General features: G+C 52.4%; 1 protein-coding gene across 8 annotated transcripts in view; it reads right to left on the bottom strand.

The window, feature by feature from the left end:
- Positions 1-16,631, bottom strand: part of MYO7A (myosin VIIA) — a 103,958-nt gene that overhangs the window by 73,948 nt on the left and 13,379 nt on the right. For 6 of the 8 annotated variants that reach the window (XM_043481904.1, XM_043481907.1, XM_043481902.1 and 3 more), the window contains 3 exons: positions 13,523-13,636; positions 9,279-9,431; positions 973-990 (listed from right to left, as the gene is read on the bottom strand). In XM_043481904.1, the coding sequence (XP_043337839.1) occupies positions 973-990; positions 9,279-9,431; positions 13,523-13,636 (285 nt within the window). The remainder of the gene's footprint in view (positions 1-972; positions 991-9,278; positions 9,432-13,522; positions 13,637-16,631) is intronic. The other 2 variants (XM_043481905.1, XM_043481903.1) reach the window with 1 other exon arrangement.

Genomic DNA, 16,631 nt, shown 5'->3' with positions numbered 1-16,631 from the left:
AAATTCATAGCAGGTAATCCTCAAAGGCTGACTCCCACCTTTGCCTCCAAACCCTGCACCTCAAACTATGGGAGTGAAATTCACAAACTGGACCTTTCCAGAGTGGAGGAGATGGGTAGGTGAGAAGGGAGTGGAATGAAGCCATCAAGAGCTAAAGGGGCTGGGTGGGTCCCCGTCTCTGCAGCACTGCCCCTGCACTCTGGGGAACAGAGCACCCCCAGCCATCCTGGGTGGTGTGGGCACAGGGGCCAGACAGACCTCACAGAGCCTTCCGGGGGGGTTTCCCCTCCTCGAGCTCCTTGGTTAGTGACCTGGGTGCAAAATTTCCTGCTGTGGACCCAGATCCTGCCACACAGGGGACAACAAGACCTGGTCCTCCTGCCTCCAGGTCACAGTGAGGCCCTCGGGGGTTACTTCTCCTTCTCCGCCCCCCTCCACTTCCCACTCCAACTGTAAAAGGTCATGCCCAGCAGATCACTGGTGATGGATCTATTGACGTCTGAGCCCAGATGGGCTGAAGAAAGTTGTGAGTTTGCAGGGGAGGGATCAGCCCCATCCATCCCCTCCCACCCAGGGCCGCGGGCATCACACCAGAGCCACAGCCACTCCCTGGCAGCCTCAGCCCCTAGGTGGCCATGCAGGGAAAGTGCTGCTGCCAGCACCGCATGCCAGGCCAGTGCCCACCCCAGGGCCAGCTGTGCCATGCAAGGCAGCCCTGGCCTGAGCGCCCCAGACCCAGGCTTCCGTCCTACCAGACACCGCCCTTCTGAGCCCCAGAGGACCCTCCTCTCCCCATCCTGGCTCTTCCTCTGAGTAGCCCAGGCCAGAAGCAGCTGAGCTTCACCAGGCTGACCGCCTGACCATGTGCCAGAGCCCGAGCAGCACGGATGGGGTGGGATGGGGAAGGAGGCTGGAGGGGAGCTGCCAGGCCAAGCACATACGGAGAGCGGGAGCCTGCTCTGTGCTACTCACCCGCCCTCCACAGTTGGTCTGAGGTTGGAAAGTAGGGAAAAAAAAGAACTCATCAGTGGGAATGGGGTGATAAGGATCTTCTCCAGCAGCAACACCCAACACAGCCCAGGTGAGTCCATTGGGCTGACTCCCCAGAGCAGGACCTGTCAACCTCTAGCCCCAGGGGGCCTCGGCCACTGTCCCCCACAGCTCAGCCCTGCCAAGCAGTGGGAATCAGCTAGATTATGGTCCCCAGGTGGGAGAGACAGCCACAAGAAACATCCCTGTGAATTTAGAAAGATGGTAACAATAACCCTATATGCAAGACAGTAAAAGAGACACAGATGTATAGAACAGTCTTTTGGACTCTATGGGAGACGGTGAGGGTGGGATGATTTTCGAGAATGGCACTGAAACGTGTATATTATCATATATGAAACGAATTGCCAGTCCAGTTTCGATGCATGAGACAGGATGCTCGGGGCTGGTGCACTGGGATGACCCAGAGGGATGGGATGGGGAGGGAGGTTCAGGATGGGGAACACATGTACACCCGTGGCGGATTCATGTCAATGTATGGCAAAACCACTACAATATTGTAAAGTAATTAGCCTCCAATTAAAATAAATAAATTTATATTTAAAAAATCTAACTTAAAAAAAGAAAAGAAAGAAACAGCCCTGTGGCAAATCAACTACTTCTCTAAGTCTGTCTGTTCATCTGTAAAAGGGGTATGGTTAACACCCACCTCCCAAGGCTGCTGTAAAGACCAAAGGGCACAGCCTTTGCCAAGTGCCTGGTGCCGGGCTGGCTGTCCACAAGCACCTTCCTTTCTTCTGAGTATTTCCTTAACGGCAGGCACGGCTCTCAACCACTTGGCCCTTGATTGCCATGTGGTCTGAGGCTGACTGTGTGCTGGTATTCAAGAACCCTTCCCTGAGGCACAAGGGAAGGCTGACAGCCACACCTGGGTGCCCAGGAGGGAGAGCCTGGGGCCAAGGGGAACTCATACCAGGCACACGAGATGGAGAGGGTGCAGGGCGGGCAGAGGGCTCTCAGCGGGAATCAAGCACAGAGGCGTGAAAGGGCAGGACGTTTGGGAAGATTGCTAGGAAAAGGTCACCCTGACAGCTGGGGAGGATAAATAGCAGTTACAGAGGCTGGAGGCAGACGCACTATTTCAAACCCAATGAACCAGTCAACAGCAGAGTCAGAGCCAGACCGAGGTGGCCCTGAGGACAGGTCAGTGACCGAGCACAGACAGGAGCAGTGCCAGAGAGGGCGCGGGTGCGCTGAGACACCACGAGGAGCCTTCCCAGGGCTGGGCCTGGACCCTTTCTCCTCATCACCCTTCCATGGCCCTCTCTCCTCTGCCCACAGCCCAGAGGGCCCTCCTGAGCACTAGGCCCCTCAGCCCTCTGCCCCCTAGACATCCCCACTTGATGTCCACCAGCCTGCCCAGACCACAGCCCACTCTCCACTCCAACCCTGCTCCTCCTCTGCCTCCCAGCTCGGCCAACAGTGCCACCACTGTCCTGCACCACCATCCTTCACCAGGGCGGGATGCTGGGGGAGTCTCCCCTCCTTCCTAACAACCCACTTCTCTCCACAGACATGGCCATGTTCCTGGCCAGGCACCTCCCCTCCGGACTCCCAGCCTTCACCATGCCCCCTACAATCTGTCCACCACTGGGAATCTGGGTCAGCTCTTTGAAAATCTGACCGTGTCATCCCCCTGCTATAACCCTTTAGGAGGTTCCCCATGGCCTCAGGACAGAGTCCATATCCTTTCCCTGCCCGCAAGACCCCTGAGCCCTGGCCCCTGCCAGCCACAGCCCACAGACAGAGGCTCTCTCCACATTAAACGCTCAGTTAAAAGCACCATAATCTATCCCCTGCCCCCTCACCCAACTCATGCCCGATCATTCCTTTGCATCCAAGAGATGACCGCTCCCTCCACAGGAAGTCGGCACCCTCCCATGTGACCCATCACAGTCTGCCTGGTTCCTTTCACTTGACCATCTGACTCCTCCATAATTCTGGCTCAAGGCCTCTGGCCCCAGCCTTGCTCTCCTCTCTACCTGAGGTCAGTACTATCCACAGTGCATAGGACATGCTCAGCACATGTTTGGTGAGTGAATGGAAGAGTGACTAAATTAATGGGTGGAGAAGAAATTCACTGCTGTCCACAGGAAACAGCAAAGAAGGGAGCTAAGAGGTCAAGCGTTAGCTGCTCAGTCATGTCTGACTCTTTGCAACCCCATAGACAGCCCGCCAGGCTCCTCTGTCCACGGAATTCTCCAGGCAAGAATGCTGGAGTGGGTTGCCATGCCCTTCTCCAGGGGATCTCCTGCATTTCAGGCAGAGTCTTTACCATCTGAGCCACCAGGAAAGCCCATAAGAGGACACACCTGTCAGCAATACTATGGCAGCCCTGCCTATGCTGATAGGAAGGATGGCCCGTGGCTGTGGCTAGTGGAAAAGCACACAACAGTGTGTGGAGCAATGCTATCACATGTGTAGGAAAAAAATTTTAATTATATGTATAATTTAATATCACAGATATCATATATATATATAAAATCTTTCTCTTGAAGGATAGATAAGAAGTTAGTAGCAGTGGTTGTGTCCGTGGCAGAAGGAACACTCCAATCTGTAGCACCTGCACCCATTTCAAACTAAACAATGAAAAAGCCTCTTCCTTCAGAGAGAGGATGCACACCAGCAGAGGAACAAGGACACACCCCCTGCCAGGCGCAGGACTTGGCCCCTGCCAGGCCATTGCTCTCTGTATTGTCGGAAGGCCCCTGTGATGTGTAGTTATGACGCTCCTTCTCAGATGGGAGAACTGAGCCTCCAAGAAGGGGTGGGACTTGCCAAGGTCACACAGCAGATAAGTGGGGAGTGGGATAACGGAAGGACCCTGGCACCAGAGCCCCAGCTCTCACCTCCCCACCTGGACTCCCCCAAATCCCAGGGATTCACCTGCAAGACTGTGGGGCTGGTGGCAGGGGAGGCAGAAGAAGTGAGGGGCTTGGCCACTGCTGACAAGGAGACTCAAGCCTCTCTCTGCACTTCAGACCTGTCCTCCGCCTTAGGCTCTGGGCACTGCTCTCTGAGCCCCTCTGGCCCTGTCTTTCCAAAGGCTTCATGGTAAACAGAGGGTTAATGTCCACTCCCCAACACTGGCATTTTGTCGAGTCTCCAGTGATAAAGCCCACCCTGTGGGGCCGTGGGCTGGGGTAGGGAAGAGATAAGGACTATTCCTGAGTCAAGGACATAGCACACAGGTCCCTAGGGGGCCCCAAGTTCCAGGTGGAGATCAAGGAGCCTCTCTTAGGTCAGAGACACACCCCAGAAGATATGATAGGAATCCACCTCCTCCTCTGGGAAACCCCTGGGCCTGCTATCCCTCAGGCCTTCTGCTTAGCAGGCCATGGAGACACATACGATACCAATGTCACAGAGCTACCCACCCCATTGTACCAAAGGGGTGACAGAGACCAGAAATGGGTACGGATTCCTCAAAGGCCACCTGTCAAAACCTGGACCCAGGCCTCCCAGCTCCCAGACCAGAGCTCCAGTCCCTGCTCAGCATCAGCCCTGCCACCTGTTCCCAGAAAGACCCAGCAATGACCCCTGGCCTCTGGGACCACCCGATGAGAGGCTGCTGTTTGCTGTTTTGTCACTAAGTCATGCCTGACTCATTGCGACCCCATGGACTGTAGCCCACAGGTTCCTCTGTCCATGCGATTTCCCATGCAAAATACTGGAGTGGGTTGCCATTTCCTTCTCCAGGGGATCTTTCCAACCCAGGAATCAAAGTCATATCTCCTGCATTGGCAGGTGGGTTCTTTACCATTGAGCTACCAGGGTAGCTCATGTAAGGGGTACTTTGAGGATTAAATCAGTTAATTCATGTAAAATACTTATAACAGTGCCTAGCAGAAGTTGAAGACTCAATAAATGTTATTCATGGCAGTATTCGTCTAGAGATTAAAAATGCTGCCCTATCTGTGTGCTAAGTTGCTTCAGTCATGTCTGACTCTTTGCAAGCCTGTAGACTGTAGTCTGCCAAGCTCTCCTGTCCATGCGATTTTCCAGGCCAGAACACTGGAGTGGGTTGTCATTTCCTCCTCCAGTGGATCTTCCCAACCCAGATATCAAACCCACATCTCTTAGGTCTCCTGCATTGGCAGGCCGGTTCTTTATCACTAGTACCACCTGGGCGCTAAAATTACACTAAAACAAAAAGATTCATTTCTGCCATATTACTCAGATATATACAGTAGAGATTAAGAGAAAACTGCTCTAAACATCACTCATCATATAGTATCAATACTATAAGCAACCAACATCTCAATCTCACAAAAAAGTTTACTAACCCAATACTAAGTACTTGTCTGACTCAACAGAAGCACACTGTGACTTTTGGTATATTTGATATATTCTGAGTATTTGACATAGTGATCAAATGCAGAATCATGAACAAGCATATAACCCCTTCTTCAGAAGTTACTGATACTTGGTGGAATCAATGCTACCATAGTCTGAGCTCACAATACTACTGTAAGTTACTCTGTAAATTATCTTATACTTGAAATTAACAAATACTAACCATTCTCACTGCGTCTTGGTCAAAGGGATTCCAGTCCACATTCTCAGGATATTGTGCAAGGACCTTAGACTTGAATGTTTGTCTCAGTGGTGTTTGCTCAAAATTTTTGCCTTCAGTTGAGAGGTTACTAGGGGTCCTCCGAGGGCTCTGCCCCACTTAGGGTGCCTGGGGCTAACTTACGGCCCTGGGGTGCTATCCCTCAGACTCCTGGGGGCAGACCAGCTGGAGAGGCAAGTCCTGGGCAGACAGTCAGGGACAGAGCCTCCTCCAGGCCCAAGGCTATGAGTGGCCGTGGTAATCTGAGGAAATCCCAGGTGCGTAGGGCTGTACCCAGTGTAACCTAAGCCATGAAGTGATCAGGGTTGCCATGGTTAGGGACAGGTACGGTTTCTGAGTGGGACAATAACCCAGCTGCTTCTTCAAAGCCCTGGTCTAATCCTACTTCATTCACTCAGTCACAGAAGCACAGAGTCAGCAAGTCAAGGAAACCTCCTTGAGCTCTGGAGCGCAGGACCCTGCACCAACAGACACCCCGAATCTTAGGTCCACAGACTACGCAAGCTGGGGACCTTCCAGGTGCTGTGGCTGGATTTCTGACCATGAGTCTCTGAATGGGAAAGAGAGCTTAGACACCTCATCCGGGCTCCATCCCCATGCACTCCCCACCCCCACTTCCTGTCCCTCACCCTAAAATCAGTCAGAATGGTTACTAGCAAAACTTCTAATGAGGCAAATGGCGCAGACCTCAGGGTTTTCTGGAGAATCCATAAATCTCTGGAATTCTTTTATTTGATCCCATAGTCAACCTAGGTAAGGCCATAATGTCCAGGTCGATTTCTTTTCTGACTGCCCCCTAATCACACACAGAAGAATATTAGTCACTTAGTCATGTCCAACTCTCTGTGACCCCATGAACTGTAGCCCACCAGGTTCCTCTGTCCACGGAATTCTCCATGCAAGAACACTGGAGTGGGTTGCCATTCCCTTCTCCAGGGGATCTTCCTGACCCAGGGATCCAACCTGGAGTCTCCTGCATTGCAGGCATATTCTTTACCATCTGAGCCACCAGGGAAGCCAGCTAATTAGTCTACTCTGAAAATTTAACAAACCAGATTCACTGATCTGGGACTTCCCTGAACTTTTGGGCAGTCCAGTGGTTAAAACTCTGCTCTTCCAATGCAGGGAGTACAGGTTCGACCCCCAGTGGGGGAATTAATATCTCACATGCTGTATGGTGCATCCAAAAAATAATAATAATAATAAGATTTACTTATGCCAGGCTGTCTAAAGTTTTTTCCTCTCTTCTCCCTTTTGGATCCTGTTTTTGCCTTTGTTCTTTGAATCAGTCTACCAACCAACTCCCTCACATATGAGAAACCAGTTTGTGGGCAAAATCACTAAACTGTGTGCAAAATAACCAACTTCATGCCTCAGAGTTATTCTTAGACATGGTCTGCGGGGTCCCTGGTGGAGACAACCCCCATTCAGCTCCTTCCTGTGAAATTCTCCCCAACAAGAGACTGCGTCAGGACATGAGCTCTGCAGTAGCCTCCCTGGGAAAACAGTGGGCAGGCTCCCACTCATCTCCAGACCCAAGTATCAGACTCTACCCCGGCCTGGGTGAGTGGTCACAGAGAGTCTCAGGCCCTCCTGTGTCCACCTGCTATCCAAGGAGAGGAGCGGGCAGGGAACTGCCAAGAACTGGGGTGTTGACACCAGTGGTCACGTGGGGTTTCTCTGGCCTGGGCTCAAGTCCTAGCCCCACCCCACTGTCTGGGTGATGCTGCTCATATCTGGAGGTATCATCATGTCTTGCCCCCTGGATGAGGGAAGGAGTAAAAGGGGATTTGTCAGTACTAAGGGTCTCCTGAGAAAGCTGCTGTCTCTGCCTACACAGTCAACACATGTCCAAGGCCAGAGCACAGCTTGAGAGCCCAAGGCTGCAGAAGGTCCCAGAGTGGGGAGGCTGGCAGAGGGCCTCCCCAGCAGCTGAGATGCCACAATGCCAGGGCTTTTGGGGGCCCTGAGAGCTCCTTGTTGTGCTTCCTCAGGCTCCCTCAGACTCTCCCGGCCCTGGCTCCTATTCACGGTCCTGACAACTCACTCGCCTGGCGTGGTCCTGCCTCAGGCCTTCTGATCATGCAATGCCCCTTCCTGAATGCCATCTCTCCTGGCATTCAGGAAGGGAACTGGGAGTGAGGCCTCCCTTTCACAGACCCTGTGTGACCAGCTCTGCACTTCTCCCAGGCACTTATCACCTCTCCTGAGCATGACTGGCCTGGGGACCTGCCTCAGGGGGTTCCCACCAGCGCTTTCTTTGTTGTACATCCACGGCTTCCTTTGCCCCTGAGCTGCTCAGGCCAGGGACATGCAGTGACCCCAGCACACAGCTCTACAACTCAACCTTGTGAAGCCTCAGTTTCCCTCTCTGTAAAATGGGACTATGGGGCTAGATCAGCCATTCTCAGAGAAGGCTGAGATCCCTGAGGATCCCCAGGATCCTTTCAGGAAGTCCATAAAGCCTTGTCTTTTCCACCAGCATATCTGTGAGGCCAGATTTTCTTCATACACTTCAGCCAAAGCAATATCACATCAGTAAGGATGTGTGGCAGAGAATCAGGTTGTCTTCTATTGAGTTGGCCAAAAAATTCACTTGGATTATATGTAAGATGTTACAGAAGCAAACAAACTTTTTGGCCCACCATAATATTAAGTCAGATACTAAAGATATTTGAATTTTAAAAACAGTAAAACAGTGCCACTCTTCTCATTAATTTTTTTATACTGGCAAATTTATTTTCTTAAAAATATGCTATGTTATTCTGTAATGGATTTTTGTGGTTATTTTTTAATGAATTAATAATTTTTAATGTCCTGGTTATAATTTGTAATATGGTAAATATCAATAGATACAACATACATAAACAAAAGCTCTTTGAGGCCCTCAATAAAATTTAATAGCATAAGGGGTTCCTGAGACCAAAAAGTGTGAGGATCTTTAGACTAGTGGTCTCAATGGGACCATCTTGTCCTGATGGTCTCTGAGGTCACCTCTTGGAATCAACTCAGTCCTAGCTGAGTGAGATGCTCTTTATTTGTCCTCATGAATTTCAAGGTGAGGAAGTGTGGCGTGTGTGTATGACGGGTTCTAGTTTCAAGGTTTTGGGAGATCCAGGAGCATGTTCCATCCTTCATCCCCTTCCTGAGGATACAGACTTCCAACCCATCCTCCTCTTGACCTTGAAAGACCCATGGCAGGTCCTGACCCCACCGCAAACCCAGGGAAAGCCGCAGATCCCCCATCCCTGGGCAAAGCACTGAGCCTGTTGCCCTCCCCTAACTGGTCTGGTCTCCCAGCAGTTTCAGCAGCCTCCCCACAGAGGCACAGGAACCTGGGGGAAAAACTTTCTGTTCCGCAATCACAAACCACACAAGAAAGAGTCAGTCGATCAGTCGTGTCGGATTCTTTGTGACCCCACGGACTGTAGCCCGCCAGGCTCGTCTGTCCATGGGATTCCCCAGGTGACAATACTGGAGGGGATTGCCATCCAGACCAAAAGTGAGGCTAAGCCACAGACAGAGCGGCTGTGGCCAGGGGCTGAGTCCCTGATCCCAGCAGGCCGGCTGCAGAGGCGGGGCGGGGCGGGGCGGGGCTACACGTGGAGGGACCGGAGGTAGGCGGGGCGGCTGGCGGCTGCGCAAGACTCACGTAGATGAGATGGTCTCGGTATCTAATGAGCAGGTTGCGCAGGATGCCGGCTTCATTGAGGTCCCCCAAGCGGATCATGTCCTCCACGCCGTGGACCGACGTGGGGTGCATGGGCTTGATGTGCGTGGCGTTCTGCGGGGAGATCCAGTGTTCCTGCGGAGATGCACAGTGGCTAACATCAGCTTGTCCTCCTGAGACACAGGCTACACTCTGCCAGGGAAGGGAACCCCGGATATCTGCGACCCCATAAGGGCCTCGTCCTCTTCTGCGCCAAACACTGTCGGTTCTAACAGGTTGACTCCCACCCTTACCCTCCATGGAGTCTCTTCCTCCTCTTAGGGAATTCTCTTTGCAGACCTTACATGTGGGCATGGCAGGGACTTTGGCCCTACCTTGTAGCTGTCATAAAAGGGATTCGTCTCTCCAGTCAGTTTATAGGATGGAGTGAAAAGTGTAATAATTGGAGTTAGACTTGACTTCAAATCCAAACTCCAGTAAACTGTCGTACAAAAAGTTACTCAGATGGTGCAATACTATTGCACTATCTGCCTGCTGCCACGGGGTGGCAGATGGTTGCACATCTGGGCAATAGCCTTGGCTTGTTCATAGAGCTTGCAAAGCCCTGGTTTCCTCTGACCGCTGGAATCCTCCCCTCCCCTCGGAGGTCTCCAGCACCCTCTACTTACATTCCTCACCTCTCAGAGAAATGGGAATCGCTCCTGTGCTCTGTGGTATGGCTATAACCTGAGACAAACCTCCAAAGACCTTTGGGTCCCTCTCTCTATTCCCAAATGCTAGAACCATAGGAGCCTGAAGACCAGGCAGGAATCAGGGTTCCCACGGCTGGGTCAGGGCCTCCTCTCAGCCCCCACACACCCCGGGTCTCCCACTGAAAGGCAGTGGTTACATTGTGTGAACACGGTTCTGGCCCTGAGCCCTCAATTTTCCCCAAGGCTGGGCGGTTAGGTTCCATGTTTGCCATAGCCTGGTTCACAGTGCTTCAGACAGGGACCAGGCACAAAGTCGGGGCAGAGAATCCCTGATGAACAGATGGCTGACTTCTGACTACTAGGAACCAAGTCTGAATTAAAAGCCAAGTCCTAGTCATGGAGAGACCCCACAAGTCCCCTATTCCTGCTTCCTTATTACACATGAGAAAACAGGATCAGAAGACCAAGGCCCTCGGAGAGCTCAGGGACAGGCTAGCCATTGCCAGTGACTCCAGTTTCCCTGGCATTGCAAGGCACTTCCTGGGCCAGGGGCATTGCATTCCAGGTCAGGCCCTCACACAGCCCTGACGTGAATGGGCTGGATGGTGAGATCAGAGAACCCTCCTAGACTTTCCAATCCCGGGTGGAACATTCCTCTCTTCCACCCCATTTCTTGATAAAAGTTGATCCAGTTGGAAAATTCCCTTTCCCTATTTGGTCCTAGGCCCTAGCATGGGTCAGAGGGGACAGGATGCCAGGCAGGCTGTCTGCCTTCCCCACTTGACCCCAGCCTCTGTTTCCATAATTCCTCTGCAGGACACTTCAGCCCAGAGTTAAGAGGTAGCTCAGCCTCCGCAAGACCGGTAGCCCTGTGCTTGTCAGTTTGCTTCCCAGAACCTCTACGACCTCATCTACGAAATGGGGATGAGAATAACAATCCCCTTTTCTTAGGGATGTTGGGAGGGTTAATAGATATGATAATGGTCAACTTTTGTTTCACTCCTGCCAGGTCTAAAAAGCCCTAGTACCTGGTAACTGATCAACCAGTCCTGAGTATTATTACTCTAATGCCTTCTAGTTTTTGTTGCAAAAGAGATGTATATTCTCATTTGTTCCTCTTAACATTGCATCTTATGTTAATGCAATGTTAATGTTAATGTTAAAACAATGTTAATGTTAATATGGAATTACTGGCCCTGTTTTACAGTGAGGCGGTACATTGGAGAGGTAAAGTGCTCTGCTCAGTTAAATGGCAGAGCTGAGCCTCTCCCCACTCCTTTCCTGCATGGAGAGTCACCCAGCTGAGGTCAGCACCCCTCAGGTCAATGTCCACAGACAGCTACGACACAGACCAAAGTGTAACCAGGGCAGAAACTGAGGCCAGGCCCTGAAGGCAAACCAGTGAGAGACAGAGAGGGCCTGGGGATACATCTGGGAAAGAGCTGACCCGGCAATGAATTCAGAGAGACAAGGACCATGTGCTCTGCAAAGGAGGGGAAGAAGGGGTATGTCCGGCAATGAGAACAGCTTGGACAAAAGCAGAGTATTAGGACTTCAGTGAAGATGGGAACCATGGCCTCTCATTCATTCAGCACATCTTCATAGAGAAACTTCTCTAAGGAGAGCTTTGTTGTGCTCCAGGGAACCAGATGTGACTCACCTGGCCTCAGGTTGGGGGAGTCTGTGGCAGAGAGGTCAAAGATGATAGCTTGGAGGAGGAGTAGGGAGGGAATGGGAGTGGGAAAAGCTGGTGAAAGAAGAGGCCAGAAGCCCCCCGGGGCCCAGCGCCACCAAAGCAAAGTCAGGCCCCATCCTGTTCCCAGCCAGTCGGCCACATTCCTCCCTGCTCTGCAGCCCCCATTCTCAGGGCCTCCGTGGGGGCGAGTGGGAGTGGATCTCTGGGATCTGGTAACACAGTTACGGGACACCATCTGACATGCAACATGACCCAGGTGAAACTCAAGCCTGCAGGCAGAGTCCCTGGGCCCCACCCCGGGGGTTCCAGGCTGGTTCCTGAACCTGTCTGTGCTGCCAGCCAAACCCGGGCGCCTCTTCTGTGCCTGCAACCTCACAGGAGCTTCCTGGAGGGCCCTGGAACTGGAGCCTCTGGGATGACACTGCAGGCACTCTGCTTCTAAAGCCCAGGGGACAAAAGTGTGGTTATCAGAACCTGAGCTCCAAAGTTGCCACTGAGATGTTGGGAGAGGAAACTCACACACAAAGGCCAGAGGCCCTGGATCCCGTCCCCTCACGGCAGCACCTCTCACTAGCTGTGTAAGTGGGCCTGGGGTCCCTCTCTGGACTCCAGTTTCCCCTTGAGGTCACAGAGGCTGTCCTCCCTGCCTTTCACACACACTGTGAGGACTTAAAGACAGAACCTGGGTCAAAAGGCTTTGCAAACCCCAAGGCTGGTGTCTCTGGAGGCTGCAAAGATAATAGTGATGCCCCCACCTTCTCCATGGCCCTTACTGGGCCACCAGGGTCCTGAGCCTGCCCCAACTTGCAACAGAGCCTTCTCCAAGTCACAGCACCCTTTCACGCCCATCAGACTCAGAGGCTAAGACAGGACAGTCTCTATGTCCCTAGTGCCACTCACAGCATTGGGTACAACCCAAATTATGGTAAACTGAATTTCCCCAGTCTCTCACGTCTCTGCCAAACCACAACCGTGTACTCCGCACCACATTTACACATGCCCCCACCACATACGCATGTGCCATGCCCACGAACACACGTCCAGAGTTCCCAGGCTTCCCCTCATCTGGGCCACCCACCCACCTTCTCTAAGGCAGGACCCTGACTTTAGATCTTTCCTTCCATCCCCAAGGCCCCACTCTCACTGCCTCTGAAATTTATACTTCTGTGTCCCTTTCCTTCAGGGTCACAAGAGATAAAGGGTTCAACTGTTAGACTGATTTCCGGGCAGCACTGGGGTGGACAGTGGATTCATCTGATGCTGTAACCCCGCAGAACCAGACTGGCTGTTTTCAGAGCACCTCTCCCTTTTCTGAGTCATTCAAGTGTGGTCTCACGTATGAGTCAATACCCCTGTGAGATAGTTGTTAGAGACAGTTATCTCCATTTTACAGAAGGGGAAACTGAGGTTCAGAAGGGAAAGAGATTTGGCCAAGGTTGCACAGCTTGGGCATCAAGTGGGCAGGATGGGATTTGAACCCAGTCTCTCTGACCCCAAAGCATCCCTGAACCTGAGGAGCTTCCAGCCTAGTACCACCTCCCTGCCCCCACCATATACACTCGCACGTCCACACAGACACAGATCTCTAATACCAGGCAGAATGGACCAAAGTACTTACGGAAATTAGAACAAATATCCTGGGGCAGAAAGGGAGGTTCCCTCTCACGGGGGCCATCGGGAAAGCTCCATGGAGGAACGGAGCTCTGAGAGGCAGAAGTGGGGCCCAGGAGCTGTCTCCATCCCCCTGAGGCCTGAATCCCCTGCTAGGTCCCTGCATCAGGTCACTGTAAGCCTGTGTCTGTCAAGGCACGGGGGTGGGATGGTAACAGGCTACTCACATTGCCTTCATCGTCCACCACCTGGATCTGCCCAGAATCACAGAGTTTCACCACCGCGCCGATGGGCACATCAAACTCCTGCCCAGATCTCAGGTCCATCCAGACGTAGTCACCCTGTGGGTGAGAGTCCCAGGTGAGCAGAAAGGGGCATCAGGAACGCCTTCCAAGCAGTGCTGTGCCCACCCCCACCACCAGCGGCTCTTGTGCCAACCACAGAAGACAGAAGAGAACCAGCACTTGTAGAAGCCCTGGCCCCTGGTCCTCGGCTGGGCACTTACACAGTGTCGTGACTGTCCCCAGTTTACAGATGAATAAGCAGAGGCTCAGAGAGGGGAACAGCTGAGACCACACAGCTGGGCAGCTTCAAACCCAGGCCTGGCCGAAGCCCAGCTCTCCCCAAGGCTCTACATCACATGCAGGTACAGTAGACTCATTGAGGTTTAGGCAGAAACACTGAAGCACCCAAACCACTTCCCCTCCGTCCTAAAGGAGGCGTTCCCCCGGACATTCAAACAGCCTCCATCACCTCCAAGGTCAACACTCACAGTCACAGCTATGACTTCCCTGCCGTGACACTGCTGGGCCCCATGACACATGTGGACATCGCTGTCAGCCACACTGTCCCCTGGCTTGTGGGGACAGCCCGACCTGGGGCGGACAGAGCGTCACATCTGTGCCCCTTGCGGCATCCGGCACAGGGCCTGGCTCTCACTACACGCTCAGTGAGCATGCACAGAAGCCACATCTACAGCCCAGAGTCAGAGAAAGGACTTAGAAGAACCACCTTTCAGCACCGGCATCAAACACGGGTGTACTGAGCACTTACTGGGTACAAGGCACTGATGGATCTAAATGCTGGGGATCAAGCAGTGAGCGTGGAGTCCACATTCTAGTTGGGAGGAGCCAGAAAACAAACTGAGGAAGAACGTTCGGGTGGGAAGGAGGCAGAAAACAAAAAACTGAGCAAGTCACAGTCACTTGGGATGGCTGTAGTGTGGTGATGACAGTGAGCACCCCAGTGCTGGAAAATGACCAAGCCAGCCAAGCGGAGATTCAGTAGCTGGGGAAGCCACTCTGGAGGAAACCTCTGAACAGAGACCTGAAGGGTAAGAAGCAGACAGGCGAGGAAAGAGCAAGGGTAGAAATCTGGGCAGAGGAAATGACAAGGGCAAAGGCCCTCAGGCAGGAAGGAAGGACTGATAGGAGAGAGGTGGGGAAGAACCAGGACTCATAGACTCTTAAAAGCTTGGATTTTATTCTCATCTTAATAAGAGTGTTCTTTTTGGGTGATTCCCAAATTCCCTAGAGGGTAAAAGAGCCTGGACATTCTAATAAAAATATCAAGCGGCAGTTAGAACCGTAACAGCTGCTAAAATTGATTCACAATGAAATGAGCCCACGGAAATGGCCCAGTGGAAATAGCTCTGGGCTATGAGACTGGGTTTGGGGACCTGCTTGGGACCTCAGACAAGTCCCTGATCTCTTTGAACCTCAGTTTCCACATGCCTCAGTGAGGGGTGAGCTCGTTGAGTACCAAAGCCAACCTGTCACTGTTTCGGCTTCCTGTTCCCATCAGAACGAACTACTTCTCAGCCCCAGTTGACACTATGAACTTCCCTTCATGGGAGGTCAGCACATGTTAGAAACAGGCTAGCTGCAAACCCAAGCTTTCTCCCAGAAAAACTAAGAAAGTTTGGAGAGCCTCTGGGAGGAGAGGAGAACTCATGTGTTTGCTGTGTATCTACTGTTGCCCAGGCCTTATGGTTGTTCCCCATAAACTGCCCTATCTAGTGCTCACGACTGCTTTAATCCCAAGTCCAAGCTGTGCTTCCTGTCACACTCCTCGCCCTAAGTGCTGACCCAGGACTGCCGGACACACCCCTGCTCAGGCTGTTCTATTCCACCTCCCCCCCTCCCCACCCCATCTTGCCACTGAGTGGACATTTATCTAAGAGCAAACAGCAACTCTTCCCAACCCCTCCTCACTGCCCCACCTCCTTCCTCCTCTTTCCCACCCGCTGAAGAGTTAGTTCAGTCATTCGGAGCACATTTGTGGAGAGCCTGCTGCGGGCCAGTTTCATTCCAGACTCTGGGGACAGAGCAGTGAAGGGGAAGCAGAGGGTCTAGTAAGGGGAGCCCCAGGTTGACACTAGATGAGGGGGCACTCGGAGAATGTGGGCAGCGAGCACATAGGGCCCCGTGAGCCATGGATGGAAATTGGACTTGAAGTAGAACAAGAAGCTATTGGAAGGTTTTAAAGCAGGAGAGGATAGCACGATGCCATTTTTAAAAACTTCATCCTGAGAAGAGAACCCAGGAGTTCCTTCAGACTCCGGGGCCCCTGGGCTTGCCCCTTACAGCCAGCACCAAGCTGGGTCATCACTGTGTGTGCCCACTCCTCGCTAGCTTGCAGCCCCCTGAGGGTGGGGCTGATCTGAGTCTTCCATCTGTGTTTCCCCAGAACCAAACATAGAGAAACTCTTTCTCTCAATGAGAGAGAGAATCAGAATGTGACAGTGTGTGTGTGTGAGCATGGGTGTGAGTGTGTAAGAGGGAGCACATGAAAGAGTTCATGTGTATGAGAGAGAAAAAGAGAGACTACCTGATTCCCAGAGGCTGGCAGTGGCGGGAAGTGGCACCAGGACATTGCTCTCTGCACACTCAATACCCCTGCAGCAGGCCAGGTAGTGACTGACACACTCCCCTGGAATTAACCATCTCATTGAACCTCATGACAATGCTTCGACAGAGGATTCCACCTCTACTTTATCTCCTCAAAGAGGTCAAGACCCATGCCCAAGGTCACACAGGTGTTTTGTGGTAGAACCAGGAATGAAGCCCAAGACTGGCAAACTCCAAATCCAGTCCTATCTCCCAACCACCCCACCCTAGGTCCCCGCCCTGAGCCCAGTTCTGCAAGCAGAATAGGAAGCACGAATAGGGTTCCTGCCTCGAGATGCTTAGTGGACCCAAAATGCAAACTGGAAGCTCCAGCTGGGGGCACCAAAGCAAACAGAAGTGACTTTAGAAGGCTCCTAGCCAAGGACTGTCATCAGGAGGGCAATGACTTGATTTTCCCTTCTCTTGATCTGAACTTGAGGAAAGAAGC

The sequence above is a fragment of the Cervus canadensis genome, chromosome 11, assembly GCF_019320065.1.
Source record: "Cervus canadensis isolate Bull #8, Minnesota chromosome 11, ASM1932006v1, whole genome shotgun sequence".
Lineage (NCBI taxonomy): Eukaryota > Metazoa > Chordata > Mammalia > Artiodactyla > Cervidae > Cervus > Cervus canadensis.
Note: the sequence above shows the minus strand (reverse complement) of the source record. Positions and strands in the feature narration are given on the sequence as shown.